Source organism: Pezoporus occidentalis, unplaced genomic scaffold, assembly GCF_034315485.1.
Source record: "Pezoporus occidentalis ecotype Australia unplaced genomic scaffold, CSIRO_AGI_Poc_V1 ctg53, whole genome shotgun sequence".
Classification (NCBI taxonomy): Eukaryota; Metazoa; Chordata; class Aves; order Psittaciformes; family Psittacidae; genus Pezoporus; species Pezoporus occidentalis.
The window spans coordinates 753,369-769,097 of record NW_026915866.1 but is presented as its reverse complement, the minus strand read 5'-3'; the positions used below and the strand labels follow the sequence as shown (position 1 = coordinate 769,097).

Below are 15,729 nucleotides of genomic sequence, written 5' to 3'. Positions count from 1 at the left end.
TTGTTTGTTTTTCCAGGTTGAGTGGGATGAATCTGTTTGGTATTAGTCACTAATTCCTGCGGAACGCAAGAGTACTGTGGTGGCCTGTCAAAGAGGGCCAGCCGGGACATGCCAGCAGCCTTTGTTTCCCCCCGCTGCACACCAAGCTCCTTCTCACCTCCTGGTCCACAGTGATTCTAGGGGAGTGAGGCTGCTCTAAGTAAAACCAAGCTGCATCAGTAAGGTGGCAGTGAATGTAGGTCGGATGCAGTTGGAAAGCCGTTGGCAGCAGCACCGATGTGTGCACAACCAGATGGTGATGGATGTGGTGTTAGAGGTGCCCAGGCTGCCTAAGGGAGATGTGAGCAGGGAGAGGGGCTGCATGTCACATGCCAGCTCCTGCAGGCAGTGCTGTGGGCAAGGAGGAGCAGCACAGCCCCCTGCACTGTGGGGGGATATAAAACCTTCCTGGGGGAGTGTGAGGCCAGCACCCACCAACCATGGCTGAGAGAAAATGGGGTGGCAGAAACCAATGGGCAATGGTTGCAGTGGGACACAGGTCTTGGAGCCCCTCCTGTGCAACCAAGGCAAATAAAGGCAGGTGTTTTGGCATGGAGAAACTAAAATATCCCACCTCTTGCAATTGCAGAATCATAGAATGGTTTGGGTTGGAAGGGACCTTAAAACTCATCTATTTCCAACCCCCCCTGCCATGGCAGGGACACCTTCCATTACACCAGGTTGCTCAAAGCCCCATCCAACCTGGCTTTGAACACTTCAGAGATGAGGCATCCACAGCTTCTCTGGGCAACCTGTGCTAGTGCCTCACCACCCTCATAGTACAGAACTTGTTCCTTATATCTATCTACATCTATCATCTCTCTGTTTAAACCCCCTTGTCCTGTCACTACATGCCCTTGTAAAAAGCCCTTCTCCACATTTCTTGTGAGCCCCCTTTAGGTACTAGAAGGCTGCCCTAAGGTCTCCCTGGAGCCTTCTCTTCTCCAGGTTGAACAAGCCCAACTCTCTCAGCCTGAATTTATAGAAGTGCTCGAACCCTCTGAAATAATTCTGAGCCTCACTTGGGAGGAAAAGCTTCCCTCTCAGCTTCCCTTCTGCTCTGCTCACCCAGCATCATCCCTGCCCTGTCTTCCCCTGAGCCCCCGAACGGTGAGTGGCAGCTCTCCAGGCTTTCCTGGGGCTGGCTCGGGAGCATCTTGGAGCAATTAGCAGCAGGTACATTTCATTTCATTTCATCTTGCACTTGAAGAACAGTACCAGGCGTATTTTGCTGGTAAAGGGATGCACAGAGACACAAGAGCGGGAATGTAATTAGGTTGCCCGCTCCCATCTGATGTCTGTTACACAACATGTATCTCCCCATCTGATTGCAATGTTCTGCGTCGTGGCCCTGATTTCCTCCCGGTCCTGCCCTTTGCATCCAAAAAAAGCCTCCAGAAAGCAGTGTGTTCAGCCATGCCATGGAATTAGGGTGCCTCTACTATGACTTCAGAAAGCCTTACAGCCTCCCTCCATCCTTCCCAAAGCTGCGAGCATGTCCCTTGCTTTTCACAGGGGAAGTGTTTTTCCCAGGTAGGCCTGGTCCTGGGCTGGACTGCAGCTCAGACCCCCTCTCACCTAACACTTTAAACTGTGTTCAGCTAAACCAGCCTCAAGACTGCCTAGAAGAGTTTTCCTCTATGCACCTACCCACTGCCAGCCAGACCCCATTCTGTAGACATAGAAAACACAGTTGAATTCTAGACTCAGACAAGCAAACCCCTCAGCTCATGCTGACATTGGTTTTTAAAAACTCTGTGAGAAAAAGCTAATAATTTACAGTAATACCAGTCTATGGCTCTAATTGGTGTTCCTACTGGGACCAGTCGAAAAAATGGTGGGAACAACTCCCTGCTGAATGCACAGAATGCTCTTGGTGCCATACAGCCCCTCGGTGGTATTGCTATGTGAAGTTTATGCCGTTACAACCCTCTTTCTCTCTAAAGCAGCTATTCAAGCACCTATCCAAGCATGGCTGCATGCCTGCCGGCAGACAAACACCCATCCATTCCCATTTTAAACAGTGCTGTTTCTCTGCAAGCCCCGGGCAACCTGGGGTGCAGGCAGAGGGGTGCCATGGGGTGTGCCAGAGCACTCGCTCCTCTGCCTGCGCATGGGGAAGCACATGCAACAGCGCAGAGAGACAGGCTGGAAAACAGAAGACCCATCTAATAGGCAGAGAGCAGGAAAAAGGGAGGAAGAGAGGAAAGCGAAAGGAGGATGTGGGCAGGACACAAGACTGCATCACCGTATGTCAGCTGTTGTGCAATGCTGGCAGACACCAAAGTCTTCTCCTTTTGGGAGCAGGTCAGCAGGAGAGATGCACTGCCCGCATGCTGGCCAGCCTCACCTCTGGCCAAACCTGGGTGGCTTCCGGGTGGGAAAAGCTTTCATTGCTGCTAAGCAGAGCAGGCATGGGGTAGCTATCCCGCTGCTGATGGAGACCAAGGTCTCCCATGGCCTCATATGCTGTCTCCGTCTGGAAATGAAAATGGGTTTTGATACTTGCTTGGCTTTATTTATAGGCCTTCAGTGAGTAAGCACCGTGTTTCCATTGTTTATGTGACTTACTATGTGCGATCAGTAAGGAGAGAACCAAATGCAATTCTGGGCTTGTGCAAACCTTGTTAGCTAGGTATTTGCTTTCTGTTTTCCTCAAGGTTTGCAAAACTTGTGTAACAACTGTTTTCCCCTGTAATTTAAGCATCTAAAGGTTTATTTTTTGATGAAAAGGGGCAAGTGTTTAAGAACGGCATGTGAGACAACATGCGTTAAGACTGTGCAAACAGCACATGCTGCTTCTGCTGGGCTCTGTTCTACACTTGTGTTTTATAAACGCCACAACCATCAGAGACCCACCAAGCACCGGGGCAGTTACTGGGAACCCAAATAGGCAAGGACGGCAGATGAAATCCACTGATGCGCAGCGCTGGTAAGCAGCAAGGAATACTGAGGCAGATAAACCTCTCTGACCGTTTCTCTTCCCAACCGTATACCGGCCGCATGCTTGGCAGCACTTTTCCCAGGAACATCTGCACGCGCAGGTCACTGGAGATATCTGGGTTTTCTTTTCCCCTCTCCTCCGCCATTCAGCTTTCCTCTCCGTGCCTCCCCCCCCCCTTCACGCTGAACCCTGCTTTCCATCCTTCGCTCTTTTTCCCTCTGAAACAGTAGGGGAGCACCGGTGTCCCCACATCCCACACGGGGTAAGGGATGGATGGCATCGATGTCAGGACACGGTATAAGGGGTGGCGGGCAGCTCCCGCTCCCACCTCAAACCACGCCCCCTCCGCACACACACAAATGCGGCCGCATCCTCAACTCGGCACCGTCCTTTCCCGAGGCTCCCCCCTGCCTCCTCGGGCCCGGGACCCCGCCATGTGCGCGGCGCTGCCGCCGCCGGGAGGCGTGGCCAGGGAGGGGCGGAGGGGGCGTGTCCGGGGCGTGTCTCGCGGTCGCGCAGCCGCGCGCGTGCCGGTGGGCGTGTCGGCGTGGTGCCCGCGGCCCCGCCCCGCGCCCCCGCCCCCGCCCAGCCGCAGCACGGCGCGGCACGGCATGGCGGGGCTTCGCTACCCGCAGCAGAGCGGCTATTGCCGCGCGGCCGCCGCCATGAACCTCCTGCTCGGCGTCTTCCACGTCCTCCTGCCCTGCTTCCGACCCGGTGAGGCGCAGGGGCAAGGTGAGCGCACCGGAGGGAGGGAGCGGGGGGCGCCGCCGCAGCTGCCCGCCTCGGGTGTGCGAGAGCGGCCGCCGCCCCCACCGCCGTCCCTCGGGCGGCTGCCGCGGTGGCAGCCCGGGGGCACAAAGGGAGATGGGACAAGGCTCGCAGCCTCCCCCCACACCCTTCCTCCCTCCCCGGTGTCAGCCGGGCCCCGCGTCGCTGCCTGCGGGCTTCGGCCTCCCGGTCCCCTGCGAGCGCGGCCGGCCCACCCTCGGTTTCTCTCTCTGCCCCTGCAGCCATCGAGCCCATTCCCGGCGTGGTGGAGCTGTGGCAGGCCGAGGAGGGTGAGCTCCTGCTGCCCGCACAGGTGAGGGGGCGCTTGGGGGGGCCGGCGGTGATTGGGGCCGGGGTGGAGGGTGTGAAGTGGGGGCGAGACCCGGGGGGTCAGGAGCTATTACGGGGCCCCGGGGCGAGAGGGACAGTGTGTGGGGCCGGGGGGCGGGTGTGGGGCCCCGGCGGGGGGCGATCGGGGGCGGCCTCGCCCGCTGTCACACGCCACAGCCCCGTCGCCGCCGCGGCTTCCCCCTCCCCGCGCCTTGCCGTTACCGGGCTGAGAATGACGGTGGGGTTCTGAGGCATTATTCCTCCCTTTTCCTCAGTGTGCTTCCCTTTCCTGCCCCCGTTTTCTCTGCCTCCTTTCTTTAATGAATGCAGTAGTGCACGGTAAATACTAGATGTTCGGACAAGGAATACCGGGTATTTTGTATTTCTGTCTCAGACCTGCTCAGGTGAAGCCATTTTTCCCCTCCCTCCCCCCCCCCTTCCCCAAATGACACATCATTTCTGGTGCTGGCCCTCTCCTGTCCTCGCTCAGTTCTGTTTTATTTAGCTGCTGCTCTCGAGCGCTAATGAGATTTATTAAATTCTGTGCTGGTAAGAGGAGCTGAGATGGTAAAAGGCAGGGGTGGGCTGGTGAGTGAGGAGGGGTGCTGTGTGGAATGGAGGTGGTGGTCTGGAGTTGTTGGCATTTGAGGCAGTCATTTAACTTGCACTCATGGACTCTGCCATATGTTGAGCTGTGCCTTCCTAGACTTGAAGGCACCAGGCTCATAAATGGGAAGAAGCGGTCCTTGGGGACATCATCTTATGTGAGGGAGGGAAAAGAGGGTAATTTATTTCTCTTAAGCCATTATATCATTCTCTGTTTAGTGCTCAGCCGCTGATACCTATTAACACAGGGGAAAAAGAGCAGAAGTGTTATTTCTTTCCTCAGCTAGCTAACAACTGATGCTGCTTATTGGGGCCCAGCATTTTGTATTGTGGTGTTATGAAAGTGTCACCTACTATATATGCAAATGATTATATATATTCATGTGTATATATATATATGTAGTTACACTGTTCAGAATTTGCCTGGTGCTGATACAGCAGTAGCTAAGGGAAGGTGCAGACTCTGTGCCCAGGGATGCTGAAAGAACTCGACCTTTTGCTTGTGCATTCATTACCTTGAAGACATTAAGGTGCATTAGATTTAGAAGCATGTAATGCAGTCCTTTATAGTCACTTCTCATAGCAAAGCTGCAACTGACTGATGATGATGTGATGTTTACTTCCTGAGGAGATTAGGTCCACTTGGAAAACACTTTGTTCTTGAGCATCCTCATAAAAATGAACTGTGGTGTGGCTGAAGGAAAGCCAGGCACGAATGGCCCATGAACTTGGCATGATTGAGCATATGGTCCTGCCGAGTCCTTGCAGCCATGAAAGGCAAAGCTGAGGCTGCTGCTCTTCTCTGTCGTTACTGTAGATGCTGTGGTTGGTATGGAGGAAAGAGAGCAGGTCTTCTGGTTTCAGCTGTTTCACTTTCAGAGTGAGGAGTGAAAATCGCTATAGGCTCATTGAAATACAAAGTGAATGTTAAAAGCCAGATGAACCATTTCCTGAGCACTGGTGGTGCATCAGCTGTTTTGCATGCTTTTCCCCTCCTAGTGTGGGGACCACAGCAGCATCTGATGCATCTGTGACTGCTCAAGCTGAAGCAGAAGGACCTGGGTTCCTCAAACACAGTTTTAAGACCAAAGCTTGATTCCAGGCCGAAGGCTGATGCCCACATTTCTGTTCCCTTGTGGGCTTGGTGTCTGTGGCTGAATTTAAAGCTGCCTTTTATAGTTGTCAGGGAGAATGAAAGGAGACCTCTCTCAGCCTGTGCAGATACGGCAAGGGACCCTTTAACATCCCTTCCATGGAGTGTTTCCGTGGCATTGCTGGTTGTGGCTCTTTCCTGAGTGCCCAAGGAGTCGAGGGTTACCCACTCTGCCACGATCCGCTCAGGTGTCTGCAAGGTCCTGAAGGCAGTTCAGCATCGTCACCCTCCCAGGTGACTGTTCTGAGTTGGTGAGGGGCATCAGCAGAGACGCTGGAGACTTGAAAAATCACTTAATCCATTAACATTTGACTGCCCTTTCCTTTTTAGAGGGGTACTTAAACTGCAAGAGGTTTATTGCTTATCTGTCTCCACTAAAGAAAAATGGTCTGCCTTACTTCTACAAGGAGGTTGTCCATATTCTCTTCCTTGCAAAACCAGACTTTCTCACTTAAACCCTCACAGAGGGTTGTTGCCTGTTGTTTGTGTACCATAGCAGTGGTGATGCGATGGTGAGGATCTAGTAAGAGGAAGAGCTTCCTTGCTTTTGAATGGATAATAAATATTGTTTGATAGGGAATATCTGAAGGTTGCTTTATTCATGTATTTAAAGACGGGTCTCGGGGAAGACTTCGGGAATGGGAAGTGCCATGGTTTCTCGGTCTGGTTCTTCCTGTTCCCTTTTGGAGGAGGGCAGGAGGGAGTGTGGCACAGGAGGGCGAGGACTTTGCATATAGAAGTGAAAAATCTAGAGAAGGAATTGTGCATGCTTCTCTCCCAGGGTGTCTCCCTCTCGCCTGTGTGTTGCAGGTTCCAGGCAGGGATGTGCCCTGTCTGCCCAGCTGTTTTGCCCATTTCTGGTGGGTTACCAATGCTGTCTGATGGATGTTTTCCCTTTCAGTCTTGACTTTGCGCTATTATCTTATTTTCCATGCATCATCAGCTGCCTGTGACAGAGCAGTTTTGAGCATTCCTTGCTGCCTGCAGAATTTGAGGGTGAAAGTTGGACGGGTTGGTAGCCCAGTAAGCCTTCAGGTTGCTGGCGCGTGCTTTTGTTCAAGGAGCACGTACCGAATAAAGACATCGTGTTAGGAGGCGAGGGAGGGGGAAGCAAAGCATTTTAATATTTGTACTTGCTTTCTAGGCCTCTCACAGCATTGCTTTGTCTATGTGAACTGCATGAATTTGCATGCTGCAGCGAAGCCGCCCAGGGCCCCTGTGCCTCCACCCCGGTTGGTCGTTCTACCTTCTGTTTCCTCTTGCTTCCCTTTCATTGTCTGTGCTTCTTGCATGCCCCCTCCCAGCTTCCCTCTCGCACGTGTTTGTGCTTTTCTTTTTTCTTACCCCCTTATGCTTGTGATCCTTTGAGTTTGGCTTCCTCTGAAGCCTGCAGAGCTGTTTGGGGATGGCTCACCTACTACTCTTGCTCCACAGCCGAGCCCGAAGGATGTGCGTGGGCTTGCGTGCTGGAGCTGAGGAGCAGCTGCCTGTATCTAGCATGCTGACAGTCTTCCATTGGTCTGCAGCTTCCTCCAGTATTTTAATGTTTCTTCCTGGGTTCCCTTTTTGCTTTGAGACAGGCTGGGTTTCCCAGTCAGATGTGGTATCCATATTCCTTTGTGCCCAGATCCTCTTTCTTTTTGAAGGTGGTGTGAAGTGTGAGGTAGCCACCTTGCTCTCCTTCGCCTTGAACTCCATTTTATAGCAAATGTCCCTGTGGTGGGTGACTGGGTTTTTGATTTTGTTTTTCTTCCCATCATTTGTCCTCGCTGTGGAGAAATGTAGAGCCTTGCCTGCCCTGATGGTTGGGAGATGCTTGGAAAACCAGTGGGATTTCACCACAGAAAATCTCCAGTGTGAGAGACTTGATTAGAGCAGTTGTGGTTTTTATTCAGACTCCTTATAATTTTGTGGTTTTGCTTGTTTGTTTGTAACTTGTTAATACTTACTTAAGTAAAATGCTTGGGAAAAAAGCTCCTTTGTGTAGGACTTGACACCTAAGCCCTTCACCATTAAAGGCTAAAAAAGCTCCAAAGAGGAACAGCCATGGTGGAGCACTTCAGTGCAAAACTTAAAGGCAGTTATATATTTTTTTTTTTTTTTTTGTTGGAAAGGAGAGGCAAGAGCTCAATGAAAAGCACAGTAAGGGTACAGGGCCTGCTGCCTCCACTGCCACGAGGGTATGAAAGGAGAAGCACTGTGTGGGTGATTGCTACGAGCATCTGAAGGCATGGGCAGGTGGGTTGGGTACCTGCAGAGCAGGGCATGCAGCACTTTCCTTTCAGCTTCTTTGCTTTTGAGGGAGGAACTAATTTAAAATAAAATGAAGGTTAAATTGTAGGTCTTGATGTCATGATTGAAAATGATAGTAAGTCATCAAAGGCAACATAGACCAAACTCTTTGGTGTCAGTGCCATGCCTGTCTGCTGTGATGGGTTTTCTACCATTCGTGCACATTGCATGAAGGAGATGAGTGAGATGTTTCATTAGAGGAACGCCTTGTGTATGTTTTAGTTTGCTTGCAGATAGGAGATTACAGTGACAGACATTTCATTTTACTGTTTAGGGTGCTTGAATTTTGGAGAAGAGAAAGATGTCACAATATTTGCTGTATTGTTACAGATGCTGGGCAAATACAGAGATGCTGCCTGGGTTTTCACTTTAAAGGTTCTGCTCAGTTCTGAAAGATTATTGTATTGTTTTTTCTTTTCCCATGTAGTAGCAACTCGTCTTCAGTTCCTGTTCTTCAGTGCAGCTCAGGGGCTAATAAGGTTAATTGTTCTGCTGATTTCGAAAGCTGATGAAGACCTTGATCTTGCTTATGTATCTGAGATATGCAGCGCTGCAGTATGTCATTAACAGAGGCGCATTCCATCAGCTATGCACAAATTAAATGTACGGAGTCACTGACTTCAAAGCAGGGTTTGTCGGAAGGTACACAATTTGTGTGAAAGCCTGAGACAGACTTGGGTGAGAATTGGGTTCCTCTTTGGGCTGTTAAAGGGCTCCTTCAGCCTCCCAGCTGAGCTTCTGGATGGTGCTGATAGGATGTGGGGGTGGTTGGCCATGCAGATTATGCAGAAGCTGTCAGCCCAGGCTCTCAACACTTGTGTGACATGAGAGGGACACTTTCAGGGGCATTCTAGCACAAAGATAAGCACCTGCCCATATTCAGGATGAAGTTTGGAGGAACTAGATTTTTTTTTTTTTCCTGTCATGGATAGGCTGCTGGGACCTGCATTTTAGCTTCAGAGCTGCTCCCTTTCTCCCATCCCCTTGTACTACTTGTCTGGTCCTATGGTAGTTTAAGAAAGCTTGCCTTGTTAAATCCTAGTGTAAGTATACGTGTAGCCTGTGGCATATAGAGGAGAGAAGACATGGAACTCTGTGCATGCTTAAGAGTAAAGGGTCATTTTTCTTTCTGTAATTACTTTTTTTCTTGCACAGTTGATCTTCTATGCTGTGACTGCATTATAGACTGGGGAGGATTTTGTCATTGTTGCTTGAGATAAAGCAAAAGGGAGAAGTGGCTAGATAGCTAGTGTTAAGGGTGAGCACCGTATAATGACAGAGACACAGGTTTCTGATGCCTGGCAGATGTTAAGCCTTTTAAAGGAGGAGTTAAGCCATTTAAAATGAAGATAGCTCGCCAGCTTGTTGTGGCAGAGAAGCTGTTTCTGGAGGGTGTGGATGAGGAGTTTTCTAATTCTGCTTGGTATGTACTGAGGTTCTGAAGTTCAAAAGGAGCCTTGAGAAGTTAGGTTTATATTGTGCCCTACTTGTAGGGTCTAACAGTAAGGCTTGGCTGGATTGTTGGAGGAGATGGCTGGGTGATCGTGAGGGGCAGGAGCTAGGACCTCTAGGGAAGCAGATCTGTGCTAAAGGTCCATGTGATGTTGCAGATCCTGGGCAATTACTATGGTGTCTCCAAACACTCTTTAAGGGCATGCATACAGAAAGATTGTCAAATCCTCAGATTAATTTGTCAGTCTAGTTCAGATTAGGTTATGCTATGGTGAAGGCTTTGCTGCTGCTGTTGGATGAGCTGCTTGTGGCAAAAGGATCGATGTTTAGATGCATCTGGTAGCTTTCGGCAAGAGCTGTAATAATACTAGCCATACTGTCATTATTCTAGCTATAGTGTGAATTATTAATATTATTGTTAGTAACCATATTTGCTGCCTTAGTATGGTTGCAGTCCCCGTCCCCCCCGCACAAGGCTCAAGTGTTCAGAAATCCTGTCTGCCCTGTTGAGTACACGAGTAGGGCTGCCTGGTCTGCTTAAGCATCTGAAGCCTGCAGAAAGATGTTCAGTTCAGTGTTTGTGCAGGTGATTTCTCTTTTCTGTTTCCAGTATGTAGTGCAAATAGGAGCTAGAGTCAAAGCTGGTGACTTGGGGCCTGTTCCGTGATGCACTTACGTGGGAAACGTGTAGGAGGGCTGGTGGAAGGTGCATTCATTTAATTTTAAAAGTCTTTTTCCCCACTGCTCTCCACAGTTTTTCATTGCTATGATCTGTAGCTTATGTCTTGTGATACCAGAAGCAGTAGCTGGGAAAACTTACCAGCTGTTCCTGGCAGGGTAACTGTGACCTCTTCCTGAAAAATGTTAATCTCCCTAAAGTTGTCCCTGGTTTCATCAGTGCCGGTTGGGTGGCTGTAACGTGCTCCATTTTGAGTTGTACCTAAAGCTTTCCTGGAGATCTTGGCTGGTTCAGAGCAGCTACCTGCTTGTTTTAAATGGTTTTCCTGCAGGGAGCTCATTGAACCAACGCTTGAGTTCATTTCTGTAGACAGCTCAAAGAGGTTAGTTGTGAACTGCAAGCTGGCGCAGTGTGTTAACTGCATGTCTCAAAAATTGCTCTGGTCCAGCTACTGAGCTAAGCTGTTGTGTTTAGAGCTTCTGCACTCTCTCGTTTCTTTATGTGCTGCTGATCACTGATGAGGTCTGGGTTTGGGATCTTGTGGTTCCTGTTTGAACATGGTACCTTGCCATTGCTTTTGGCATTACCACATGATCTGAGTTTCATTCTGCATCCTATTTTCTCAGGTGCTCGCTAATGAAATTTACTGATGGGGGTAAGTAATTTGAAGGTGGAGGAAATAGTCTTCCTGTAGTTTGAGGACAACTGTTTGGTTTAGATTGAAATTGTATGGGTGAGCAGAGTTTTGTATAGATGTATTTGTATAAGTGGAAAAATAAGTATTCAATGAACACTTGGGGAAAAAATAATGGATCAGCTATGTTAGGTCACCATTTGTCTTGGTGAAATGAGCTGAAACCTCAAATGGGATGGCCAGCACCTACCTTACTCGAATCATGAAGGAATCTCTGTAGGAATTCTAGATTTCGGAGTTTGTTTTGCAAGCAAGTCACATGAGAGTCCATCTTCAGTGGAGTTAAAAATGGTATATACATACAGTGTACTTTGTTGCAGTTCTGAGATTCTTACATAGTATTTTCTCTGTTTGTCAGGCTGATTTGGAGGAGGATGTGGAAGAGCATCCACAAGAGCAAAGGTAAGCAAAACTCAAATGAAAACAAAGAGTTGTGAAACTGGTTTTGTTTTTTTTTGCTTTAGGAAATACTGAAGTGTAATTGGACAAACTAATAAAATTATTTTTTTATTTATATTTATTATATTTTTTCTGCTGCATATTAAATGGATTTTCATTACTTGTAGCTCGCTATTTTCTCAACTAATGTTGATACTAATCTCTTAGCAATACTAGCAAATAGTGCGCAGCATATGAAAGACTGGTATGTTCTCTTGCATCTCTTCTTATTCTAAGGTGCATTTGCTTTTACACATAAGAAAACCCCTGTGTTTATTAATTCTGCTCTGTTGTATATTTTGTAATGAATTTATTTAAACAAGAGGACAATTTTTCTTTCCAAAATTTGCGAACATAAGTAGTCTTGGAGTCGTAATTTGTACCAAGGCAGGGAGAGGTGCAAGGAAGGTTTAAAGCCAAATGCTTACTAGTGTCTTGCTGTGGAACAATAAATATTCTGCCTTATTTCTTGAAATCAGATAAAAAATAAAGCTCTTAAGAACCACAGCCTCAACTCTGCTGTTTCTGATAATATCAGGCCTCCACTGTTTTGAAGGGTTGGGTAAATAGCATCACAGATTATTTTTTTAAATACACATTTTGTTTCCTCTGAGCGACCAGATTAAAATGCTTGGACATCTACCAGTGAAACACTTCCTTCCTTTGGTATGTGTTAATGTGGGTACAGCTTTCAGTGCCATGCCAGACAGAAAGATCACAAGACTTAAAATAAACACGTGTAACACCACTGTGCTCCGACAGCTGCATTTAGCCAGAAATGCTTTTCTCATTTATCTCCATGCCCTTAGCTTGGCTTTGAGAGCCAATAGATCTGATAAAACACAAGCCTTCTTGGGAGCTGGCAGAAGGGGTAAACCTGGGGGTGGGAAGTGGATGGTTATGGTGAGTTTGGTCTGTCCTGAAGCACTGTAACACTTTCCTCTCCCTCTTTCTGCCCCATTGTGAGCCTTCTTGTCTGAACCCAGCATCACATTAGGGCTCCTGTGCCTCATCACCATGGGAATGACAAAAGTGGTATCAAAACAGGATGGGATGCTTACTGATGCCTCTGGCAGCTGGAGCTGATGGCTTGTTCTTTTCCTCCTCCTATTGCAAAAAGAAGGATAAACCATCGAGAGCAGGCATTTCCCCTGATTTTCATCTGGGGACTAGAATGGGTTTTAATGTTACATTTTCACTGCATGCTCTTTATTGAGAGGTAGTGAGAAGACAGCGGTCTCAAATGCTGTGCTTAAAGTGGTTTCTGAGATTTTTCATTAGCAGGCAGAGATGTAGCTTAGGGAAAAAAATACCTACCTGCCTGTTTTTCTCTGGAAGTGAATGGAGTAACGAACTACTATGGCAATAATAAAAATATTGTTGAAAGATAAACTATTTATGAGACTCAGGAAATAGGAAAAAGTGGTTTGACTTTTTTCTTGTCATTCAGGTGCTTAAAGGTTTTTCTAGTAATTATTTCCAAAAATGAACTTGTTTTGTATAAGTGAAGCTTATGAGGTTCACTTGTATGAATGGAAACATCCTTCTATTGTCATACTGAAATGCTTCAGGAAACTTGCCTAAACAGACACTAGGTTTTGCGCATCTCTTAAACTGTTCTGGTTTGCTGCCATATATAAACACCAATCTATGTGTGCTCTGTATACTGAAGGAACGTTACAGTGTAGACTTTATAAAGAAGACCTAGCAAAGGTACATTAAAAAGACTAGAATTTATTAGTTTGTTTCCAGATTAACTTTCATTCCCTTATGTTACTATATGGTGAAATCATGGGGATTTCCTTTTCCTGTAGCAGCAAAACCTGAAAGCTTGCAGCATCTCCATCTCATTGTCTGCCAGCGTGCCCTAGGGAAATCAGCTAAAGCTACTGAAATTTGATTTGAAGCCTATAGAAGCAAAGCACCTTAAAGTAGCACTGTGAAAAGAAGTTAATGGAGATAGAGAAAACAGATTTTTTTTTTTTTCCCAGAGCTGAAGAAAGTGTAGTTTGGCATCTTAGGGCATAGAGGAGAAAGTCTTCTCCCAAAACATTGTTTTATTCTGTTTTTAATTCTAGGCTAATGGGCTCCCTTGGGAGCTTGCTAACCTACTTTAAACAAACAAACAAAAAAAAAGGTAATGTATTACCAGTCTGTAAACTGACTTCCTGTGCATGTGCATCACAGGAGCTTCCATTTGTGGTGGGCTTCTTGGTTTGCTATTGTTTTTGTGGCAAGTGCACAAGGGGGGAGGATGTAGTCTCACTATTTCTGCCTTAGGTTTAGCTTTAACAAATACAGAAGTTTGCATGGAGGTAAAAAGACATTGTCAAAATAGCAGTTTTTGTAAAGAGCTATTTCAGAGGTGAATGAGAAGTGGTTGATTTGGAGGGCTGTGGTCAGAAAAAGGTAATTAGCAACTCCCGATTTCCAGCCTATTCCCTGGTTGCTTGGGTGCTACCACAGATTGCTTTCTGCTATTTTATCTCTGGATCAAACTCTGAAATAAGAAATACTGAACAGTAGATATTTGAGTTGTTGGATGTACTGCTTCGGGCCACAGTCTGTGACAGAATTAGAGCCATATGTATTTGGATTAACCTATTGAAAAAAAGTTTAGTTTCCTTAAAAAAAGTGTTTGTGTTTAAAAGCAGTAAAAAGGTGTCTCCAAGAACAACTGTGGCTCGGGAAGTTTTATTAGAAGAAAGTCAACGTCAGGTGTTGACAGAAAGGTTGTTTTGGTTTGTTTTTTTTTGTGGGTGTTGTCTTTTTATGTGGTTGTTGTCTCCCACCCCCCTTCACACTGGTGACTGTTCACTTGCCATAGCTGGCAGTAGCAAATTTTGAGGAGTTAGGTGCCTGCTTTTTATTAGGCATTTGCTAAAGCAGCAGAACGAGTCAAATGCAGAAGTCGGGCACAGATAAAGGGACAGTACTGTCAGGTGATGTGCACAAACAGTGCTATCAAAATATTCAGCTCTCCACTTCAAGGAAGTAGACACTGGACTACCCAAAGAAAAAAAAATGTTTTAATATGTATGACACTATTAATCCTTGGTTTTGAGGACTTCTGGAGAAAGGTCTTTTGAGAATCCAGTTTCCCAGCTGACTTGTTAAATAACATTTGCACTGTACTCGGCTGCTTTACTCAAGATGAGGAGCATGCATTCTTAATATGTGATGGGCATTAATAGTCCAGGAGAAAGAAAAGCCATACAATGCTAAGAGTATGGTGTGTAATTGGTAAAAGGACAATTTCCAGCCCTTACCTGTGACAGTTAGGGCATATTTTGCTTTGAGTAGATAGGTATCAGCTGCTAGGAAAATGATAAATGTGATGCAGTTAGCTCAGTCACGCATTTCTGTTGAACTTTTGCCTTTGATCACTGGGAGAGCGTTTGACCCTGTGGATTGGAACTGCTTGGGGAAGTAGATGGTATCAGCTCCCAGTGGGTTCTTGCTAGGGTGGTAGTGCAGCCCCGGAGTGGCAGCTGGTGCCTGGCACTTTGACCTCTCCTGATTACCAAGTGGGATTGATTACTCCTAATCCTGTGATTTTTGCTGTGTCCCTGAAGCAGCGCTCCAGACACAGAAGAGAAATTGGAAGGTAGCAAGGGAGTAGCTTACTGGTTGCCTGAGAGACAATAAAGCAGTTAAGGTGCCTTGACTGCAGAATTACTTGGGGGTTTAGTGGATGTGTAAGAGATGTGTTTGTAACATTTGCCTCAGGAAGAATCCAGAGTGGCTGGGGAGGGTGAGCCTTCTTCAAGTGAGGTCACACCTGGCAATTTCTCACTGGCCAGAGCTTCATCTCGTCTCCAGTTGAGACACGGATGAGTCTGGTGCTGTGGATGGACTGTTAAGACACTTCAGAGGGGGCCTCATCCTTCAATGAAGTCTCTGATCTTAGTGCCATAACTCTGACAGTCCAGTTCTTTAGAAGTAATGGCAAGGGACTGGTGGTACTGGCCTATGTACCAGATAACTAGCTTGGCTGGTGGCTAAGCCAGGAAATGAAGATTGAAAAAAAATAGGTTAGAATCAACTGGATTTTTTTCCTTTTTTTTTTTTTTTTTTTTTTTTTTTTTTACTGAAAGCTGACAATAAAGAAATACAAATTTTGTACCAGGAAAAAAAAATCCAAATTATAATAAAACCAATGTTTTATGTTGATTACTTTTTAAACATTTTTATTAAAGTCAAACTGAGTATCCATTGAGGAAGTGTTTTGAAATGAAGAGCTGAAAGATAGTTTTGATAGTATCAGTGAGTGCTTGAACTGTTTGAAGGTACCATCCTAAACTAACATTTTCAACCTAAGCTTGTGTTGA

General features: G+C 46.8%; 1 protein-coding gene across 7 annotated transcripts in view; it reads left to right on the top strand.

The window, feature by feature from the left end:
- Nucleotides 1-3,545: 3,545 nt before the first annotated feature.
- The window catches only part of TMEM131L (transmembrane 131 like), an 82,434-nt gene continuing 70,250 nt past the window's right edge, over nucleotides 3,546-15,729 (top strand). For 3 of the 7 annotated variants that reach the window (XM_062637487.1, XM_062637486.1, XM_062637485.1), the window contains exons 1-3: nucleotides 3,548-3,718; nucleotides 3,997-4,067; nucleotides 11,319-11,362. In XM_062637487.1, coding sequence (XP_062493471.1) covers nucleotides 3,595-3,718; nucleotides 3,997-4,067; nucleotides 11,319-11,362 — 239 coding nt within the window. In that variant the 5' untranslated portion in view covers nucleotides 3,548-3,594. Of the gene's footprint in view, nucleotides 3,719-3,996; nucleotides 4,068-10,057; nucleotides 10,922-11,318; nucleotides 11,363-15,729 lie in introns of those variants that run through there. The other 4 variants (XR_009968274.1, XM_062637491.1, XM_062637494.1 and 1 more) reach the window with 3 other exon arrangements.